General features: G+C 58.4%; 1 protein-coding gene and 1 long non-coding RNA gene across 7 annotated transcripts; one reads left to right on the top strand and one right to left on the bottom strand.

The window, feature by feature from the left end:
• Window positions 1–1,718: 1,718 nt before the first annotated feature.
• On the bottom strand, window positions 1,719–16,404 carry CELF3 (CUGBP Elav-like family member 3). Of its 6 annotated transcripts, XM_045479230.1 has the most exons (14): window positions 16,337–16,404; window positions 15,483–15,588; window positions 14,163–14,245; window positions 8,967–9,015; window positions 8,402–8,530; window positions 8,180–8,259; window positions 7,159–7,302; window positions 6,857–6,998; window positions 6,435–6,584; window positions 5,963–6,028; window positions 5,544–5,675; window positions 5,152–5,295; window positions 4,349–4,486; window positions 1,719–2,721 (listed from the first exon to the last, which is right to left on the bottom strand). In XM_045479230.1, exons 4-13 carry the CDS (start codon window positions 9,013–9,015, stop codon window positions 4,359–4,361), a joined length of 1,164 nt encoding a protein of 387 aa, XP_045335186.1. In that variant the 5' UTR covers window positions 14,163–14,245; window positions 15,483–15,588; window positions 16,337–16,404; the 3' UTR covers window positions 1,719–2,721; window positions 4,349–4,358. The 6 variants fall into 6 exon arrangements, with proteins under 6 accessions (XP_045335186.1, XP_045335183.1, XP_045335182.1 ...); XM_045479227.1 differs by lacking the exon at window positions 16,337–16,404 and having other exon boundaries at window positions 8,402–8,527; window positions 15,483–16,271; XM_045479226.1 differs by lacking the exon at window positions 16,337–16,404 and having other exon boundaries at window positions 5,544–5,672; window positions 15,483–16,271.
• On the top strand, window positions 9,175–10,249 carry LOC123598702. The gene is made up of 3 exons (XR_006712754.1): window positions 9,175–9,490; window positions 9,856–10,034; window positions 10,163–10,249. It is a non-coding gene; the product is annotated as an uncharacterized LOC123598702 (long non-coding RNA).
• Window positions 16,405–17,013: the final 609 nt, after the last annotated feature.

Genomic DNA, 17,013 nt, shown 5'->3' on the forward strand with positions numbered 1-17,013 from the left:
CCTGGAGCCTGCTTCGGATTCTGTGTCTCCCTCTCTCTCTGCCCCTCCCCTGCTTGTGTGCCCTCTCTCTCTCTCTCAAAAATAAACATTAAAAAAAAAATACCTGGAGATGATGAGCACTGGGTGATGTATGGAATTGCTGCATCACTATATTGTACACTGGGAACTAATATAACACTATATGTTAACTATACTGGAATTAAAATAATAAGAAGAACCTGGAGAATCCCTGCCCCAAAATGTTTTGTTTCCTCCCCAAAGACCTCTCTTGTGTCTCCTTCATTCAACTTATATTTACTGCTTCTCTGAGAAAATCTGGCTGCAGCCTTGCAGGGAGGGGCACAGCGGTGAGCAGGGACAGTGGTCTTCAGTGTTTGGTGAGGGGCTGCCTGACATCAGGGGACATGCTGGGAGTGGGAAGCTTCCCAGTCCCATTGCCTCCCAGGTCCCACAGCCCAAATCCCGGGAGAACCCAGCAGTCAGCATGTCACTCTGAGACATGCCCTTTGGTCTACAATTCACCTTCCATCTTTCTGTCCTGACCCAGAAACTGTTGTGAGGCCTAGGCGAGACAGCCCCAGGGAAAAGTTCTAGTGTTGATACCCTACATACACTTCTGCCTGCCTGTGACCACACATACGTACACACACACCTATATTTGAGATTTTGGATGCTCCTGGCTGGATTCTCTTCCTTCTAAGGCCCCATCCCTCATCTCTGCCAATCTAAGAAACTTTTCTTCCTGAAACAATGTCCATAGGTATGTTTCTATAATACTTCACATGTTGCTCTCAGTTTGGGGCGGTTTAAGAGAAAGTGAATGTGTGGGGGAGAGGTGGGGGGACTTGGTGGGGATTTACACATCCTGATGGAACAGCTCTGGCCTAAGGCTGGCTGGGCTGGAAGGTAAGTAAACAAGTTTAAAGCCGGGGGCATAACGAGGCGGGGGAGCAGGGTGCAGGTGCTGTGAAGTCAGACTACAGCACCTGTGTGAGTGCCCTGAACCCAGCCCTAAGGTAGTTCACGGAGAAGGATCTAAGAACCAAAGCGGAGGACCTTAGGGCTTATGCAATCCACTTCGGCTTGATGGGAGTCCCTGCAGCAGCCTGCTTGATGTTTGTTGGGATATTTGCCTTGGGTCAAAGAACAGGTGGTTGTGGTTGAGCCTGCTACTTGTGAGAGTAAGTGGGCTTTGGAGTCTGACAGACTGGGCCTCCTTCCTGCAGCCACCCTTAGTAGCTTTGTGACTCTGGGGAAGTCAGTTAATTGCCCTCCAAAGCCCTTTTTAACCTGTCTGTAAAATTATATCCTGCCTCACAGGGCTGTTGGGAGGTTAGATGAGGAAATGCACGTGAAGGGCCTTCCACAGAATTCACAGAGCAAAGGCTTAGCTCCCTATATGCCCACTGGTGGGTGCAGTAACAGCTCACCCCCGTGAACAAGGGAGAAATGGGGATCGGGAACGTGAGACTCAAGTCCACAGCCTTCAGAGGGGCAGGACTGGACACAAGAGGCCTGTTGACCTGCTTTCTTGCCACAGAGCATTCTAGAATTAAGCCCTAAAGAAAGGTGGAAGAATGGGATCGTGAAGCCAGCCAAGGCCTGGGCCTGCTCAAAGGTCTTGGACCCTCCTGACAAGCTTCTCTCCTACGCCTCCCTTCCTCCCCTCCCCAGTGCACAAAATCCCCTACCCTCAATCTTCCAAGACTCTCACTTGATGCTTTTAAACTGTTTTCTTTATTTAGACAGAAAAGACCAACTCTTTAAAAGTAAAATGCAATAAATAAATAAGTTAAGCATAGAGAAGTGTCTGAAATGGACTCCCCAGTCTCCCCTTACCACTCCCTCCCCCCACCCGTTTCTTTCCCCTAAAACCTCTTTCTAAAGAAAATGATCAGGTAATAAACCCCTGTCACCCTCCCCACACCCCTCCTCCCAAACACCCAATTACCCCCAAAGCAAAGGGAGAAATCAAGAGAGAGAAAAAAATCCAAGGGAAACATTGTCTAAACTCCCAGAAAGAGAGGTGGCAGCATCCGGGCCGGGCCGGGCTGGATAACGCACGGTGGTAGTGGTATTTACACGGAGGGACCAGCAGAGACTGTAAACATTCTTAGGGGTTCGCGGGAAGTCTTTTCCTCGTGAAAGGAGGAGGGTCTCTGTGGCTGACTGGTGGAGAGGCAGCCCTCAGGGCTCCCCCACACCCTCCTTAGAGGGGCCCATGGGGGAGGCAGTGAGTTTTAGGGCCGGGGGCCCAGGGTCCAGGGTCCAGGGATATTCTACCTCTAGCTGAGGGTGGCAGGGAGTGTGAGAACCAGCTTCTGAGAAACCCCTAAGGTGGGGAAGAGGCTGGGGCAATGGTGAGGTGGGGAGCTTGTGGGAGGCCCCCGCTGCCCTCCCGGGGCCACAGGCCCGCTGGTGGGGGACGCAAGTGCGAAAGCTGGGCCAGAAGGTCACCACAGGAGCCCCAGCAGAAGGCAGATCCCCCGGAGCCTTCGAGCCTGTCCCTTGGTCCCTCACAAAGGCCAAAGGGGCACCTGGGAGGAAACAGGCCCTTCAGGAGGGGCGGGGTGCTGGGATGGGCCGGTGTCCTGCTCCCCCAGGGCTATGAAGCAGCTTTTGCCCCAGAGCCCCATGGAGGCCCTGGGCAGGTGTGCAGAGAGGGCTGGGGCCAGTCGTGGGGAGCGGGGTGTGGCGCCCCTTCCTCTGGTGTCTCCAGACCTGCGAAGGAAGGAGACGTGGGTGAAGCTGCGGGGAAGACAGAGCCAGTGCACTGCAGGCCCTGCGGGGGAAGAGGTAGCTGGGCTGGCCGACGCAGTACAGGATGGGGCCGCCTGGGGCAGGTCATCGGGAAGGCTTCAGTCCAAACGGAGCCCCCCAGCTGTTGGACAAGGGGCAGGGACTGAGGAGACAGGAGGGAGAGGGCCCAGGATACAAGAAACCAAAGGACATTCAGAAAGAGATATTCACACAGCCCATGAGAGAAAGGCTGGAAGACACGGCGACAGAGACTGGAGGGAACAAAGCAAAGGAGTAAGACAACAGGCAGGCAGGCAGAGACAGCTAAGAGAAAGGAGGAGAAGGGGCAGCGGACAGACACCTGGAGAAAGAGCAAGGCGGCCAGGTGAGGGCCTGGGGCTGGGCTTGGGGCTGCAGACTTGAGGGCTGAGACCCCCCCAGCCCCTGGAGAGCGCTCTCATTCCTTTCCAGAAAGGAACAAAGAAAGCGAGAGAGAAATGCACAGAACACAGACCACAGTCACCAACCACTGTTGACCAAGCACATCCCGCGAGCTGCCCCCGGCCCTGACCCTGGGCTGAAGGGCGCTTTCCCTCCACGGCCCCCTCCCCAAATAACAAACAATCGGCTCCAAAGACAACACGCTCGTTCCATGCAACTTACAGGGGCCCGGAGCAGGGGTCCGGGGATGGGGGCTTCGGCCGACAATGGACACGGGCCCTGGGCTGGGGGGCCCCCAGGGTGGGGGGAGTTAAGCAGCCAGGATTGGGGGGAAAGGGGGAGAAACAGAAAATGTGGGTATTGTTCTTGGGTTGTGTTTTTTCAGGGGTTTGGCCCAAAGGAAATTAAACACAAAAGTCACCAAAGTTCACAGCTCTGAGGCCATGAGGCTGTGGGATGGTGATGGGCAGTGTGGGGAAGAGGACCCATTCAGTAAAATTCAGGCAGTCCGGCATTCTATTTGGCCTCCTCCACCTGAACTGAAGCTGCTCCTGGGAGGCCTGAAGCTTGGACTCCCCCCAGTCTATTCTGTGAACTCTCCACTGTCCCATGGGTCTGTATTACATAAGAATCCAGAGTCTATACTACCTGGAGTCCAGGGCACCGAAGGTCTGATGTCCCCACTCTCAGGAGAATGTATATTCCAGGAGCCATGATTCTAGGACCCTCCAGTATCCTCAGCCAGCCCCCTTGCCCCCCCCCCCAACTCTACTCCCCTAATTCCACTCTGACCCAAAGGAAAACCAGAGAGAGACGCACGAACACATGGACACTGACCAGACAAACGAGACCAGATACTGAGGAAGATCTGGGGAGTAGACACAGATATAGACAGACTTGGCTCCCTCTGGGGTCACAGTGTGTGTGTATGTGTGTGTGTGTGTGTGTGTAAGAGAGAGAGAGAGAGAGAGAGAGAATAACTCAGGTGGTTGAAACACAGTAGTGGAGGGAGTGATACCAGATCCCTGCTTCAAGTGCCCAGCATCAGGGGCGGGGTGGGAGTGGGCATCCCCGAGGCTGAGGGAATAGGGGGTGGGGCAGTCCGAGTGAGGGGCCTGGCTTCAGTGTGCGGGAGCTGGAGAGGTCACAGGACGGGAGCAAGACCCACCTGGGGGCCCTCAGTAGGGCCTGTTGGCATCCTTAGGCCGCTTTAGCTGGACTTTGAGGCGCTTCATGCCAATCTGGAAACCGTTCATGGCCTGGATGGCAGCCTGAGCGCTGGCCGGATTGTCGAAACTCACAAAGCCTGAGGTGAGAGGGGCATAAGGCCCGGCCCAAGCTCGCCTCACTCGCCTGTGCTTAGGGCCAGAACGTGCTCTTTGGTTCCCGGGCACCACCCTACTTCCTCCAGGGATCCTGGATGCCTGGAGAGCTGCCTGGCACATGGTAGGCATTTGATGGATAGCTGCTGATCGATGGGTTGAGTGAATGAATGCAGTCCAGCCGGTCACATGCACTAGGACAGTCTTTCTGGCACTCTTTGAAGGGCAGCCCCTGCCTTAGCCTGGATAACTCTGAACCTGCCTTTTGCAAACACCCCTTCTGGCCCTATGTGACCCTTCAAGCAAGGAGGACAAAGCCCTTTCTCCCCTGAAGCAACCTTTCAAAGACTCGAAGGCAAAAAACTCCACTTGCTGAGCCTCTTCCAGACCTCACGGAGCATGAACGTGACCAGTGCTCAAGGAGAAAGGGCGAAGCTGTGGCATTTGGAGGACGGGCTGAGCCCGGACAGCAGCTGGTATGGGATGTCGCGGGCGTAAGGAATGGTTCTTTCCAACTCTGGGACAATCTGGGTTTCAAAGTTTGGGCCCACCACGACCCTAAATGCCTTCCAACGTCTCAGACCTTGTCCTCATCTGGAGTGTGGCCAACACGTGCCATATTTCGGGTTTGGGATCGTCCTATTCTTACCAAAACACTTGCTCTGGTTGGTGGCCCGGTCAACAAAGACTTTGGCTGAGATGACATGGCCAAAGGGGACAAACATCTGGAGGATCTCTGAGTCCGTGAACTCCTGGGGCAGGTGGTAGATGAAGATGTTGCAGCCGTCAGGGCCTAGGTGGCAGCAGCAGAGACAGAGGAAGAGCTCGGTGACTGGCCCCAGGGAAAGCAGGCCCTGAAGGACCCTCCAGTCCCAGCCCCCTGCGAACGTGTGGTGCCAGACACCTCATCCCCACTCGATTTCTTCCCACACGAGGGGACAGAGCCAGGCTTGGAGCAGGCGACAGGGAGTCCCCAGCCCAGGACAAGGGCACTTTCCATCCCTGAAGGCTGGCAGCCAGGGGGACCCGCCCAGGCCGCACCTTCCCTTTGCTGCTGCTGCTGCTGCTGCTGTTGCTGCTGCTGCTGGGGAGGAGGGGGGGGCTGCTGGGCGACCAGGGCGGGAGGCTGTGGGAACGCGGGCGCAACCAGGCTGTAGGCTGCTGGGTAGGCTGCTGGGGTAGGAAAACAGACAGAGCTAATGGGGGTCCCGGGATCCCCCTGGCCTCCAGTGCGCTCTGGCCACCCCATCTCCCTCCCCGATAGCCCAGGCCAGTGAGGTCGACAGGGCCGAGAGGAGGCAGGAAAGGGGCTGCCTGTGACTCTGGGTGCCCTGCCCCTAAAGGTGGGACCCGTGGTCAGGAAGCCTGAAGGGGTGGCTGGCGGGGTGGCTGGCAGGGTGCCTCAAAGCCCAGCCCCCGTCCCGCTTGGTTCCTTCTGTCAGGGGCCCGGGGCTCCTCACCTGTGTAGTGCTGCATCCCCGCGTAGGCCTGCTGCAGGGGGTCCACGGGGGCCGCGGGGCTCTGGGCTGGGGAGGGTGGCACCCACTGTGAGGGTGGGGCGGGGTGCAGAGCAGGGGGGGGGGGTGCAGGGGGGGAGACGGCCGGAGGGGCAGGATGGCAGTGGGTGGGGGGGGGGACGGCGGGGGGGGGGACAGCAGGGGGGGATGGCCACGCAGGCCCGGGCATGACAGGACAGCGCGCCAACACACAGAGCCTGGAGTCTGTGACTGGTTGTGCAACCCTGGCCGAAGCCTCAGCTTCTCTGGCTGGCGACAGGAGGGAGCATCCCGGCCCAGGGAGGACAGAGCAGGAGAAAGCACCCTCTAACCCCGAGGCCTGGGGCCGGAAGGTGTGTCACAGCTGTCTGCCGGCAGGGGGAGTGGTGGCTTGGATGGTTGCTGGGGAGAGGGGTGGGCAGGCGGAGACCCCCACCTGGGTAGGGGTGAACCCCGTTGGGATACAGAGCATCGGGGGCAGGCTGCCCGGTGGGCTGGGTGGGCACCGGGCTGTAGCCGTTGACACCCAGGGCGGCAGGGATCGCAGAGACGGGCGTGGCGGCCATGGCAGGAGGGGTGCTGGTTCCTGGGGGAGGAGGGAGGGACAGAGCAGAGCAGAGACGCAGACACACACACACACACACACACACACACACACGCAGAGAACCAGTCAGCAAGTCTGAGGGCAGAAGGGAGGAAGCAGGCTGCTCTCAGCCCCGAAGTCCCTTCCAGACCCTATCCATGGCCTCCCCTCGAGGAGTGCCCTGTGTCCCACCCCCCACTGCCCCCCACACCATGTGGTAGTTCATCCGACTCGTCCCATTCACACCAGCCCAGCCTGCCTTGCCCGGGCCTTACCTGAGGATGGGGTGATGGGGGTGGCGATGAGGCCATTGGCATTGATGGCAGCCATGTGCTGCATCTGCACGGCAGCCATGGTGGCCATGGGGCTGAGGTAGGCACTGTGAGCCGCTACCAGGGCTGCCTGCTGCTGCATCAGCTGGGGGGTGGGGAAGAGAGGACAGCGGGGCTGGGTCCCCTGTGCCTGGCCCGGCTCCCCTCCCAACCCTGGGCCTTGACACGGGGAGGATGGGGGTGGGTCACGGAGGCCAGGAGGAGCTGGGGACAGGCTGTGCCCAGCACCAGGGGTCAGTGCTCACGGCCTGGGTGTAGGCGCTGTAGGCTCCAAACTGCAGGGCGATGGGGCTGAACATGCCCAGCTGGGTGGCCACCTGCTGCATTCGGCGGAGACCTCGCTCCTTCTCTGTGTCAGCAAACTTCACCACCAGGCTGGACGAGGCACCCTGGGCGTGGGCCGCATGTGTGGTCAGAGGGACAGGGTTGGGGTCTTTCCTTCCCAGAGCCCTCAGGACCCAGCCTCAGTTCCGCCCATGAAGGCTTGGCCTCTTTGGGAGAGCAGCCATCACTGTGCCTCCGGCAAAGGCGGAGATTTTAATCCCACTCTCCCCCTGTGCCAGGGTGTGCCAGACACTAGAAAAAGTTGAGGAACTTGAAGGCATGTGCTTGAAAAGGGAAAGGCTGACTAGAATCCAAAGGGCATCCCTGGCCTCTCCCTGAGGCATCTGGGCCAGAAGTTATCCCCAGGGTGGATCAACCACAGCAAATGTTTAATCTCAGGCTGGTCATGCCTATAGCTGCCGCAGCCCCTCACCGTGACTCCTACCCCCACACCCCAGTCCTCGCGGTGTGCTCGGAGGATGAAGCCTCACATTTTAATACCACCCTGCAATAAATAAAAACCCAGCCCAAGAACATTTGCAAGAACTGTTGTAGAATCTTAGAATCTGGAATGCAGTGCTCTCCCCAGTGTTGCATCGTCTGGACCAAGTTCTTGCTAAAGCCTTGTCCTGCCTCTGCCGAGGAAGCTTCGGAGTCAGCTAGTTCCATTTGAGATGTGTGCTCTGCTGGAGAGCCCTCCACAGGTGCCTTGGGTTGACCCTCTGCTAATGTGCAGAGGGCACGTGGGGCCTCTAAGCAAGTGTTCAGATGCCCAGCCGGTGGGGATGAGGGTACGGGAAGGTGGGAGAAGAGACGGGAGATGGAGAGGCGGAGTGGTGGAGGAGGCCAGAGAGGATGGCAAGGCTAGGAGGTAAGGGACAGGGCTAGGGGTCACAGTGGGAAGATGCCATCTGAAATGTGAATGTAAGTGGGGGTGCTCACTGGCAGGGTCCGGCTGCTGTGAAGGGTGTTGATGGCTGCCTGGGCCTCAGCGTGGGTCTGGAACTTCACAAAGGCGCAGCCTACAGGATTCAAGAGCAATGAGGAAAAGGGTGAGTGCCCACCCTCATGGGTCCCCACCATCCCCGTTGCCCCGGGGGAGTCGATGGGGGAGGGGCAGGAAGGCCAGAGGGCCCAGTTGGGGAAGGGGTAGCGACTGGGTACCTTTGCTGGTGCCATCTGGCCCCCGGAGCACAGTGCACTCGTCTATGGTCCCAAAAGGCTCGAACATCTTTCTGACGTCCTCATCTGTCTGCTGCTTCCCTAGCATCCCCACAAAGAGCTTCCGGTCTTCTGGGGGGTAGGGCACAGGAGGAGGGGCATGTTCAGGGCCTTCTGGCTACTTCCTCTCGGGACAGGTAGACATCCAGCCTTTTCATGAACTTCAGCAACTCCCTGGAGCTGCAGAGGCTCCCCTCACCATGGGACTAATGCTTCTAGCGTGTGACACTGGTGATGTCTGGGGCAATGGGGCCCAGTTCCACTGAGCGCTCAGCCCAGTTCTGAAGGACTTGTACTTTTCCCCAGGCTTCGGTTTTGGCATCTCGACAGTGGGCTGGATCACATCCCCTCCGGCCACACTGCCTCCAGTCCCCACCGTGCCTGGGAACCCTTTGGAATTCTCAGATTTTCTTCCTCCAGAGAGGCTGTCCCTCAGCTTCTCCAAGCCTCGGGGCCTGCAGGTTGGCGGGGAACGACTGAATCCAAAGTCTAAAGGTCCAGAACCTACCTCCTCGGCTCTCGCTGTCGGCTGGCTTGACCTGGATCGGCCTGTTCATCTAAAAGGGGAGAAGAGAAGGCAACTGCTGGGGACCCGCTCGGAGCTCCCCCCCACACCCCCAAGAGCCCTCCCCAGGCCAGGACCTGCAGAGAGGCTAGAGGGAGTAAACCCCAGGCCCTAAATTGCTGATGGGAAGAAAGGGATGGGCCTAATCTTGTTTAGGATTAGGACCTGAGCGGATTAGAGGCAGTGGAAGGCGAGGATGTAGAGGAGGCTGCTCCTGGGGCTGGCTCCAGGCTCCGGCGAGGCCTCAGGTGACACGGCCAGGGATAAGTGATGCTCTCTTTGGGGGGAGAATGGAACTGCCCATAGGACCTGGGTTCGGAGTCAGAGCCCAACCAAAGGGCTATTCGGCAAGAGCTGCCTCGATTTTACAAAGTAGGAGCCACAGAGGCCACTCCATCAAGCAGCCCCGAAGAAGACAAGACCAAGGACACCCCACAGATGCCCCGACTTCCTTCTGACCCCTAGAGGTGTGTCTGCCTCTCTTTCTGCCCCCTTACACCCCTTGACCCCAGGGGGAAGGCACTCGGGCAGCACAAAGGGAGCAGATGCCCAGTCTCCGTGGCAACGGGAGAATGCGCGCCATGGCAACCGCCCACTCAGCCTGATTTATCCCTCCCGTCGCCCTGGCGACCGTGGTGACGTCATCACTTCTGCTGCTCCACACACCCGGAGAAGGAGCCTGTGTGTGGGGGGGTGGGAACAGGGTGTGCTGGGGGTGGAAGATTCAGTGGGGGCTGGGAGGTGGGGGAGGGGCCAGGACAAGCTTCCTGATCTGTGTGCCCAGAAGGCTCTGCTGGGCCACACTGTCCCTTCCCCTGCCTTCCTCCTCTAGATCAAATCCTTGGTGTCTCCCGGCTGAGAGGGCTCTGAAGGAGGAACCGCTGTCCCGTGCTTGTGTGAGACCCTCCCTGTACTCTGAAGTCCTCCAGAGCTCTGCCTTCTCACTCCCTTTGTTCAGTCTCCCGTGGAAATGCAGACACCCCCCAGTTCCACTCTCCATGTTCTTGTCTGGTGAGAGGACTTAGCAATGACTCCTGCAGGTTGACTTCCTTAACTAGGGTGGGAAGCACCTTCGGAACTGGAGGGAGGGGAAGGAGTCAGTGTTTCACGTCTGAAAATACTTTGCTATTGCGGACTAGGACCATCGGGGCCACACCTGGTCACCCCACCCCGCTCATCGGATGGTGGGGCAGTCCTAGCTCCAGCGACCAAAAATAAATATTAACAAAAGAAACCATTTATCTACATTCTCGGGGGGCTACAGGTATCTGCAGGAAAGGCACTGGCCTGGGGCTCAGGACTGGCCCCACCACTCACTAGCTGGGTGACCTTGGATAAGTCACTTTTCTCCTCAAGGCCTCAATTTCCTCATCTAAAACAGTGGGGGCAGATCCGGTGGTGGTGAGTCAGGTTCCCCTCAGCTCTAGTGTTGTAGCCTTTTGGAGATCTTGTGTGCCTCACACAAAGAAGGGCAGGAATGATCATTGCCTCCTGCCCCTTCTCATCCTGGACCCTCTTCCCCAGCATCAGGTCATCCCAGACAGCCTGACTGGACTCTGCTGGTGAGGTATCCCCAGCCCTGGATCCAATCTAAGTCCCACCTCAGCTGACACTCCTGCCCTGCCCTACCCCCATGTATAGATCTGAGAGCAGCTGGTTGGGGGAGGTGGGTCACAGTCCCCCAAATCCTCCAGCCAATCTGCCCCCAGCTTTATCCTCCAGCAATCTGGGATTATCCCATCGAGAGACTCAATCTCTTCAGGAGTGTGTGTGTGTGTGTGTGTGTGTGTGCGCGCGCGCGCGTGTGACAGAGAGGTGTGTGGGGGGGTGTCAGATGCTCAGGGCTCTCAGTCATGTACCCTCCCCCTCGCTGTGCTCCTCAGCACCAGCCACCCCCCTACAGAAGAGGTAGAATCCTAACCAGGGTGCTTTCACAGCATCAGGGAATTCTTTCCTTGACACTAACCCCTTCCCAAAAGCCCCCGAGGATTTGCTGTTCCAGTTGGGGGGAGGGGGGCTGAGACCCAGAGAGAAAGGATGCCATTCCCTTGCTGCACAGGCTCCCAGGCACAAAAATAGCACCTCAATAAATATCAGCTGATATAGATTCACACAAAGACACACGCAAGCGCACAGGCCACAGCACAGACCACACTGAATGGAAGGGTCCCCTCACTCGCTCACAGGCAGCTGCCCCATGCCCAGCCTCTCCTTCTTGGCCTGGCACTTCCTGTGGGAAGCTCACTCTTTGTTAGCTCAGCTCGGGCACACCTGCCCCCTCCCTTGAGTCCAGCTGGGCCCTGTTTACCTGGCAACCAGGAGCCGGGCGCCTCTCTTCCCTAGCCACCGCCAGCCAGGTGATAAGCCCTCCCAAGGGCCTCCCAAAGAAGAAGAAGCTATTTATACTTCAAGTATCACTCAGGCCCCCACCAGCTTGGTCACTCATAAGACCCTCATCCTCATCCCCAGTAGCAAAGACCCCACTTCCAGGAAGAGCTCATTATTTCCAGCAAATCTGATTCTCCCAAGGGCACAGGCCTGCTGCTCTACCATCCCTGGCTCCAGACTTCCTTCCTCCAAGTGTCCAGGACTGCACACGGGTCCTCTCCATGGGGGCAGAGTCCACTGGCCCCACAATGAGCCGACAGTGAGGGCCCATGTCTCCAGAGTGGGATTTGGGCCCAAGGAAAGGGGGTAGGGCAGGCTAGGCAGGAAGAGTCCCTCCCCAGGAGGCCACACCCTGCTGGCAGGAGGAATCCAGGGGCTTCTGGCAGAGCCCCTCCTGGGAATACTCAGGAGAGAGAAAAGGAAATGGGGCTTGACAGCCACAGGCCCAGCCTCCATTCTTCCTCTTTGCAGCTTAAGCATCACCCTAATATGGTGGCACCTTCCAGATTCTGGGGTGACAAAGATGAGGAGAAAGGAGAGAGAGCTAAATGCTCCCAGTAAAAGAGAGCCTGTACTGGGGCGCCTGGCTGGCTCAGTCAGTGGGGCATGCAACTCTTGATCTCGGGGTTGTGAGTTCGAGCCCTGCGCTGGGTGTAGAGATTACTTAAAAATAAAATCTCTTAAAAAAAACAAAAACAGAAAGAGCCCATATTAGGAGGGTGTAGAGGTTAGACAGCAGGAAGAACTTCCCACAGAGCTGGCACACTATACACACTTGCGTGCACACACATGCACAAACAACACTGCCAGGATGGCAGGTGGCAGAGAAAAGACCTGGGGGGGTACAAAGGGGTAGGCAGAGCCTGGTCACAGACATCTGTTCCCCTAGACTGCCCTGATCTGCTCCCCCCAACCCCCAGAATGCGGGGCCCTATAGAGGACGGAGTCCCCCATTTCCTATTAGATAAGGCTCTGTCAGGACAACCTGGATTCTGTCCCCTGAGGCAAGGGCCAAAGCGGAGGCCTCAGTGTCACCTGAGAGCTCACGCAGGGGCAGGGCTAGACAATCATTAACCAGTCGCTCTTCTCCCTTACCTCCCACCCTGGGCCTATTTTTTCTGGAAGGGGAGGTGGCGCCTTTCTACACCCTGGGCAGCTGGAGCCCTGCCTGAGCACACAGGCAGCTGGAGGGGGCAGACCCATGACAGGTGCCCCGGCTGGCACAGAAGGCCCTGGGGGCTTATGTCCACCCCCAGGTCATCCCTGTCACCAAGTCCGCACTCTAGGCTCCCTTCTTCTCTCTGCCTTCTCCCTGGCCCCTTCTGGTTCCCGTGGTGGGGGGCTCCGAGAGCAAGACAACAGAAAGAGCCGGAGACACGGTGATAGAGATGAAAACTACTGATCTGTCAGGGTGTCCACAGAGAAAAGGAAGGAAAGGAAAGTTGGGATGTGACGTGATGGAAACCAGGCTGCCCGGGGACGTGTGTACCTACACCCACACACCCAGCCTGGCAGGGCGCACGCACGTGCATGCACACCCACACCTGTGGGCTCCCTGGATCCCAAGCCTTCTCACACACTCGCCCAGGTCCTTGATTCCATGGGCAATGGCTGTCCTGGCTGCCTGGCCACCAGCTAGGATGAGGCGGTGGGCTGAAAGCCGGCTTGGCTGCAAGATTTGCTCTCCTGTGCATTCAAGGGTTGAGGGCCACGGGGAGGGGGTGGGGCACAGGCCTACTGAAGGTTTGAAGTTGGGAGTGGTTGAAGCAGTTCTAACTTTCCTGGATGCCCCCACCCTCTTTGCCCATCTGTCTATTTCCCTCCCAGGAAGAGATGGGGAATCAGCCTTTTTCTCCATTTCCCACATGGGGGAAGGGGCAGAGGCTGCGACACGTGTGTCTCCAGCACCCAGGTTGTGCTCAGCAAATGTTTGCGGAGGGTAGGGGTGGGGTTAGCTCTCAGTACTACATCCTGAGCTCACAGGGCGGAAGACAGCGGAAGCGGACAGACAGCAGCATGGAATGGTATATCCTTCCCCCCCAGGCGCATGACTGGGGACAGCCCAAGATTCTCCATCCCTGCCAGCCCAGGCCTGGGGCAATCTGCAAGCCTGTCTCAGAAGAAGAGAAAAAGAGCTCTGACCTTGCAGGAGAGAGGCAATGGCGGAGGGCAGGCACCCCTGCTACCCTGGGCACACTTTGGGCATCGTCCGCAATGAGGCCTGCCCCTGCCCCTGCTTGACCCCCAGCCCGGGGCCCACCGGGGCCCTACTCCACTCTGATGCCCGAGGCTCTTCCTAGGAGACATGGGGGAGTCTGTTAGAGTTCAGAAGCCAGCACAGACAAAGATGGAAGTCCAGCAGGCACCAGCTGCCCCTGCAGAGCCACAAGAGTGCCTGGGTGCCTCCTGCTCATTTTGTTGCACACTTGGTAATCAAAGTCTATCCCCACGCTTCCCAACCAGCTGAATTCTCTCTCTAAGTGTTGCCCCAAGAGCAGGTTGGGAAGTGGGGACAGGGCTGCATCTCCTCCTTACAAAGGTCACATTTGCTCTGCTAATTGCTGTCTGTCTTCTCTCCAGGTAGAAAAATGCATGCATCTTCAGCAATAAAGAGGGGTGTTAGAAGGAGAGGGGTGCTTCCTGGTGTTGAGAGGAGGTAGAAAATGAGCTCCATGTCTCAGGAAGGTGGTGAGCCCCCTGTCCCTTCTAGGGCCCTTCTCAGCCCCCTGGCCCTGCAAATACGGGACTCACCCCTGGAAGCGTCTTCTGTTCGTGCAGGGCGCTCTGGGCCTTCAGGGCTGAATCGCGGGCACAGTATGTCAGGAAGGCACATCCTGAGGAGGGGCAGGGGCAAAGAGACCGGGTGGGGGTGAGTCCCTGGTCTCCTCTCCCTAAAAGTCTCCCCGCACCGTGAGACTAAGGACTGGGAGGCTTGTCTCTTCTTTCCACCTTCTGCCTGCGGGAGTGGGGACCTGTCTGAGGGCCCAGACATTTCGCCCCAGGGAGTCTCGGGGCAGAGCCCCAGAGCCTGGGAGGTTTATATGGTGGTGATATCCAGAGAGGGGGCTTGGTGTTGGGGTAGAAGGAGCATGTGCTGGCCAGACAAGTGTGCAATGTGTTCCTCTCTTCCTTACAGCTGGCCTATTTTCCCCTTCTCCTTCGCCTCCACCTCCCTCCATCTTGGTCCCTATCACCCCTCTCCTCTCCATTTTCCCAATTCCTCATCTCTCTCCAACTCTGAGGGAGGCAGGTGGAGGGTGGAGAGTGAGATAGAGGAGAAGAAAAGGGGAGAGCAGTTCCCTACAAGTCTCTAGGCAGGTGGAGGGGGAGACAGCGGCCCCCACCCCCACCACCACCCCCAGTGCCTGGAGCTCTCCAAGTCCTGACCGGGGCCTGACCCTGCTTAGTGAGAGTGCACAGCCCTGGACAGGCCAGAGGAGTGCCTCTTGGCCCAGCGCTCTTAACTTCCTGCCCCCATACTTCCCAGACCTGTACCAGTCTCTGTCCATCATACCCTGCTTCTCAGGTCCCTCTCTTGGGTCCTGGAGCTGCCCTGCCCAGTCCCTGTCCACTCTTACTACGTTGACCCCCACCCCAATAATGTCTGAGGTCACTAACATTCGCAGCCCCGTGTGCACACATACACGCAGACACACACACACACACACACACACACATACACACTTGTGCGCGCGCGCGCGTGCACCTGCTGGGTTCCTTATTTCCCAAACCAGATCTCTTGGTCCTTCATCCTTCTTTGAGTTCATCCACACCACCACCACCACCACCACCACCACCCCCACCCCTCCACCCCCCCCCCCATCTCTAGGATCCACATCTCTGCATCCCCCTCCACAACTCTTCCCCCAAAGAGGCCCTCCTCGGGCCTGCATCTGAGTCCCTGCTCACCCTGGCTGTTCTTTTCCAGCCCTTCCATCGACTCCTTAGCCCCTGAACTCTTTCCTTCCACATTCGTCTTTTCCAGCCACTCAGGCCCTCCAGGCTGGCTTCCCCTCCTCCTAGCCTCCCCTCCCACCCCTGACACCTCTCCAGCCTGGCCTGACCCCTCACCCTTGTGCAGCCCGGTGTACTTGTCCTTGATGACAGTCAGCTCGAAGATCCGACCGAACTGTTCGAAGATGGGCTTCAGGTCCTTTTCCTCCAGATGCCTCGGGATCTGCCCCACAAACAGCTTGATGGCATCCGGCTCCTTCATTGGGGCGGCCCAGGAGAAGGGGCCGAAGGGATCAGGGAGAGGCCCAAAGGCCAAGGGGAGCTGCCCAGCAAGGAGGCAAGTGGTGGGGGCCGGGGCCCAGCCGGAGCTGGCTTTCCCTTTGGCCCCCAACCACAGTGCTGAGCAGAGGGGCAGGTCTTCACACAAAGGAGGCCCAGGGAGTTGAGGGCTAGGGGTCAGGGGTCTAGGCAGACACTGTCATGCCACCAGGGGGCATAGCCCAGACAAATGACCTCCCTCCCAGAGATCTGGCAGATATCCCAGGATGAGGGTCAGTGTGCTCAGGACCTGGAGGATCAGGGTGGTATCAGGGGCGCTGGGGACTGGGGGCTAAGAGCTGGAGGGGGGAAAGGGCCTGCAGAGGGTGATGGAGAAGGAGGCTTAGGGGGGAGGGGCCTGGTAGGTTGCCAGCAGCTTCAGGGGTGGGGGCACTCCTGATGTGGGGCAGGTGGAGCTCTCGTTGGCTTTCCCGGGAGGACACCTCCCCTGTGGCTGATCCTTCTGCTGGGTCCGAAGATCCCTGATGCCAGATGCTGGATCTCTGATGGCGGCAGGGCTCCGGGGGTCCCTTTTGCCCTGCCGCCCCCCTTCAGCTCCTCCCCTCAGCCCCCCTCCCACCCCCACCCTGGTCCCCGGGCCTGGGCTGCTGCCGGCTGCTCCCGCTGCTGGGGCTGCCTGCTTTCCCGGTCACCTGGGTCCCGGAGCTCTGCTCTCCGGCCGCGCTCTCCTCAACAAAAACCTCCCCCCTCCACACCCCCCTCCCCACTCCCACCTCCTTTCCCCTGACATCAGTGATGTCAGTCTCAGGGGTGGAATACAAATTCTCTACCCTGGAGAGGGACGCACAATCCAGACAAGAGCCACGCCCTCTTTCTATCTCCTTCCTCTCTGACTCCCTTCCCGCCCCCAGAAGAGCAGCTGGTCCTGTTGATAATAACCCTTCCCCCATCTTACTCCCCAATCACGAGTTGGGCAAGACACTAAGATGGAGAATTTATAGAGGAGCCCTAAGTGGGGTCCATTGTTCCGGGGGCTGGAGCTGTCCCCGGTGCTGGAGGCGAAGACCCAGGAGAGGGGCGCAGTGGGGAGGAGGAGAGGGAAGCCGGCATCTGGGGATACCGAGTGTGGGGATCCAAGGAAAGAATCCAGGGAACCGAAAATGGCTTGGGAACAGTTGGGCAGGTTGGGGGTGGGGGGAGGAGGGAGGTGTAGATGGGGCGGGAAGCAGGTCTCAGAGCCTGAAGGAAAGGGCAGAAGGGCACCCAGAGAGGAAAGATGGAAAGGGGGGTGGGGAAGGGGAGAGCCAGGGTGAAATGAGCGCAAAGAGAGAGCTGTGCAATTTCCAGAAAAGGATCCAAGAAAAACTAT

This window comes from Leopardus geoffroyi, chromosome C1, assembly GCF_018350155.1.
Source record: "Leopardus geoffroyi isolate Oge1 chromosome C1, O.geoffroyi_Oge1_pat1.0, whole genome shotgun sequence".
NCBI classification, from domain to species: Eukaryota; Metazoa; Chordata; class Mammalia; order Carnivora; family Felidae; genus Leopardus; species Leopardus geoffroyi.

Coding starts and splice junctions, on each gene's coding strand:
- CELF3 (XM_045479225.1), bottom strand. CDS start 15,627: ATGAAGGAGCCGGATGCCATCAAGCTGTTTGTGGGGCAGATCCCGAGG. Junction 6,999..7,158: donor ACAGCGCCTACACCCAGGCC/GTGAGCACTGAC, acceptor CCCACCCCCCAG/CTGATGCAGCAGCAGGCAGC. Junction 5,296..5,543: donor GCAGCAGCAGCAAAGGGAAG/GTGCGGCCTGGG, acceptor GCTGCCACCTAG/GCCCTGACGGCTGCAACATC.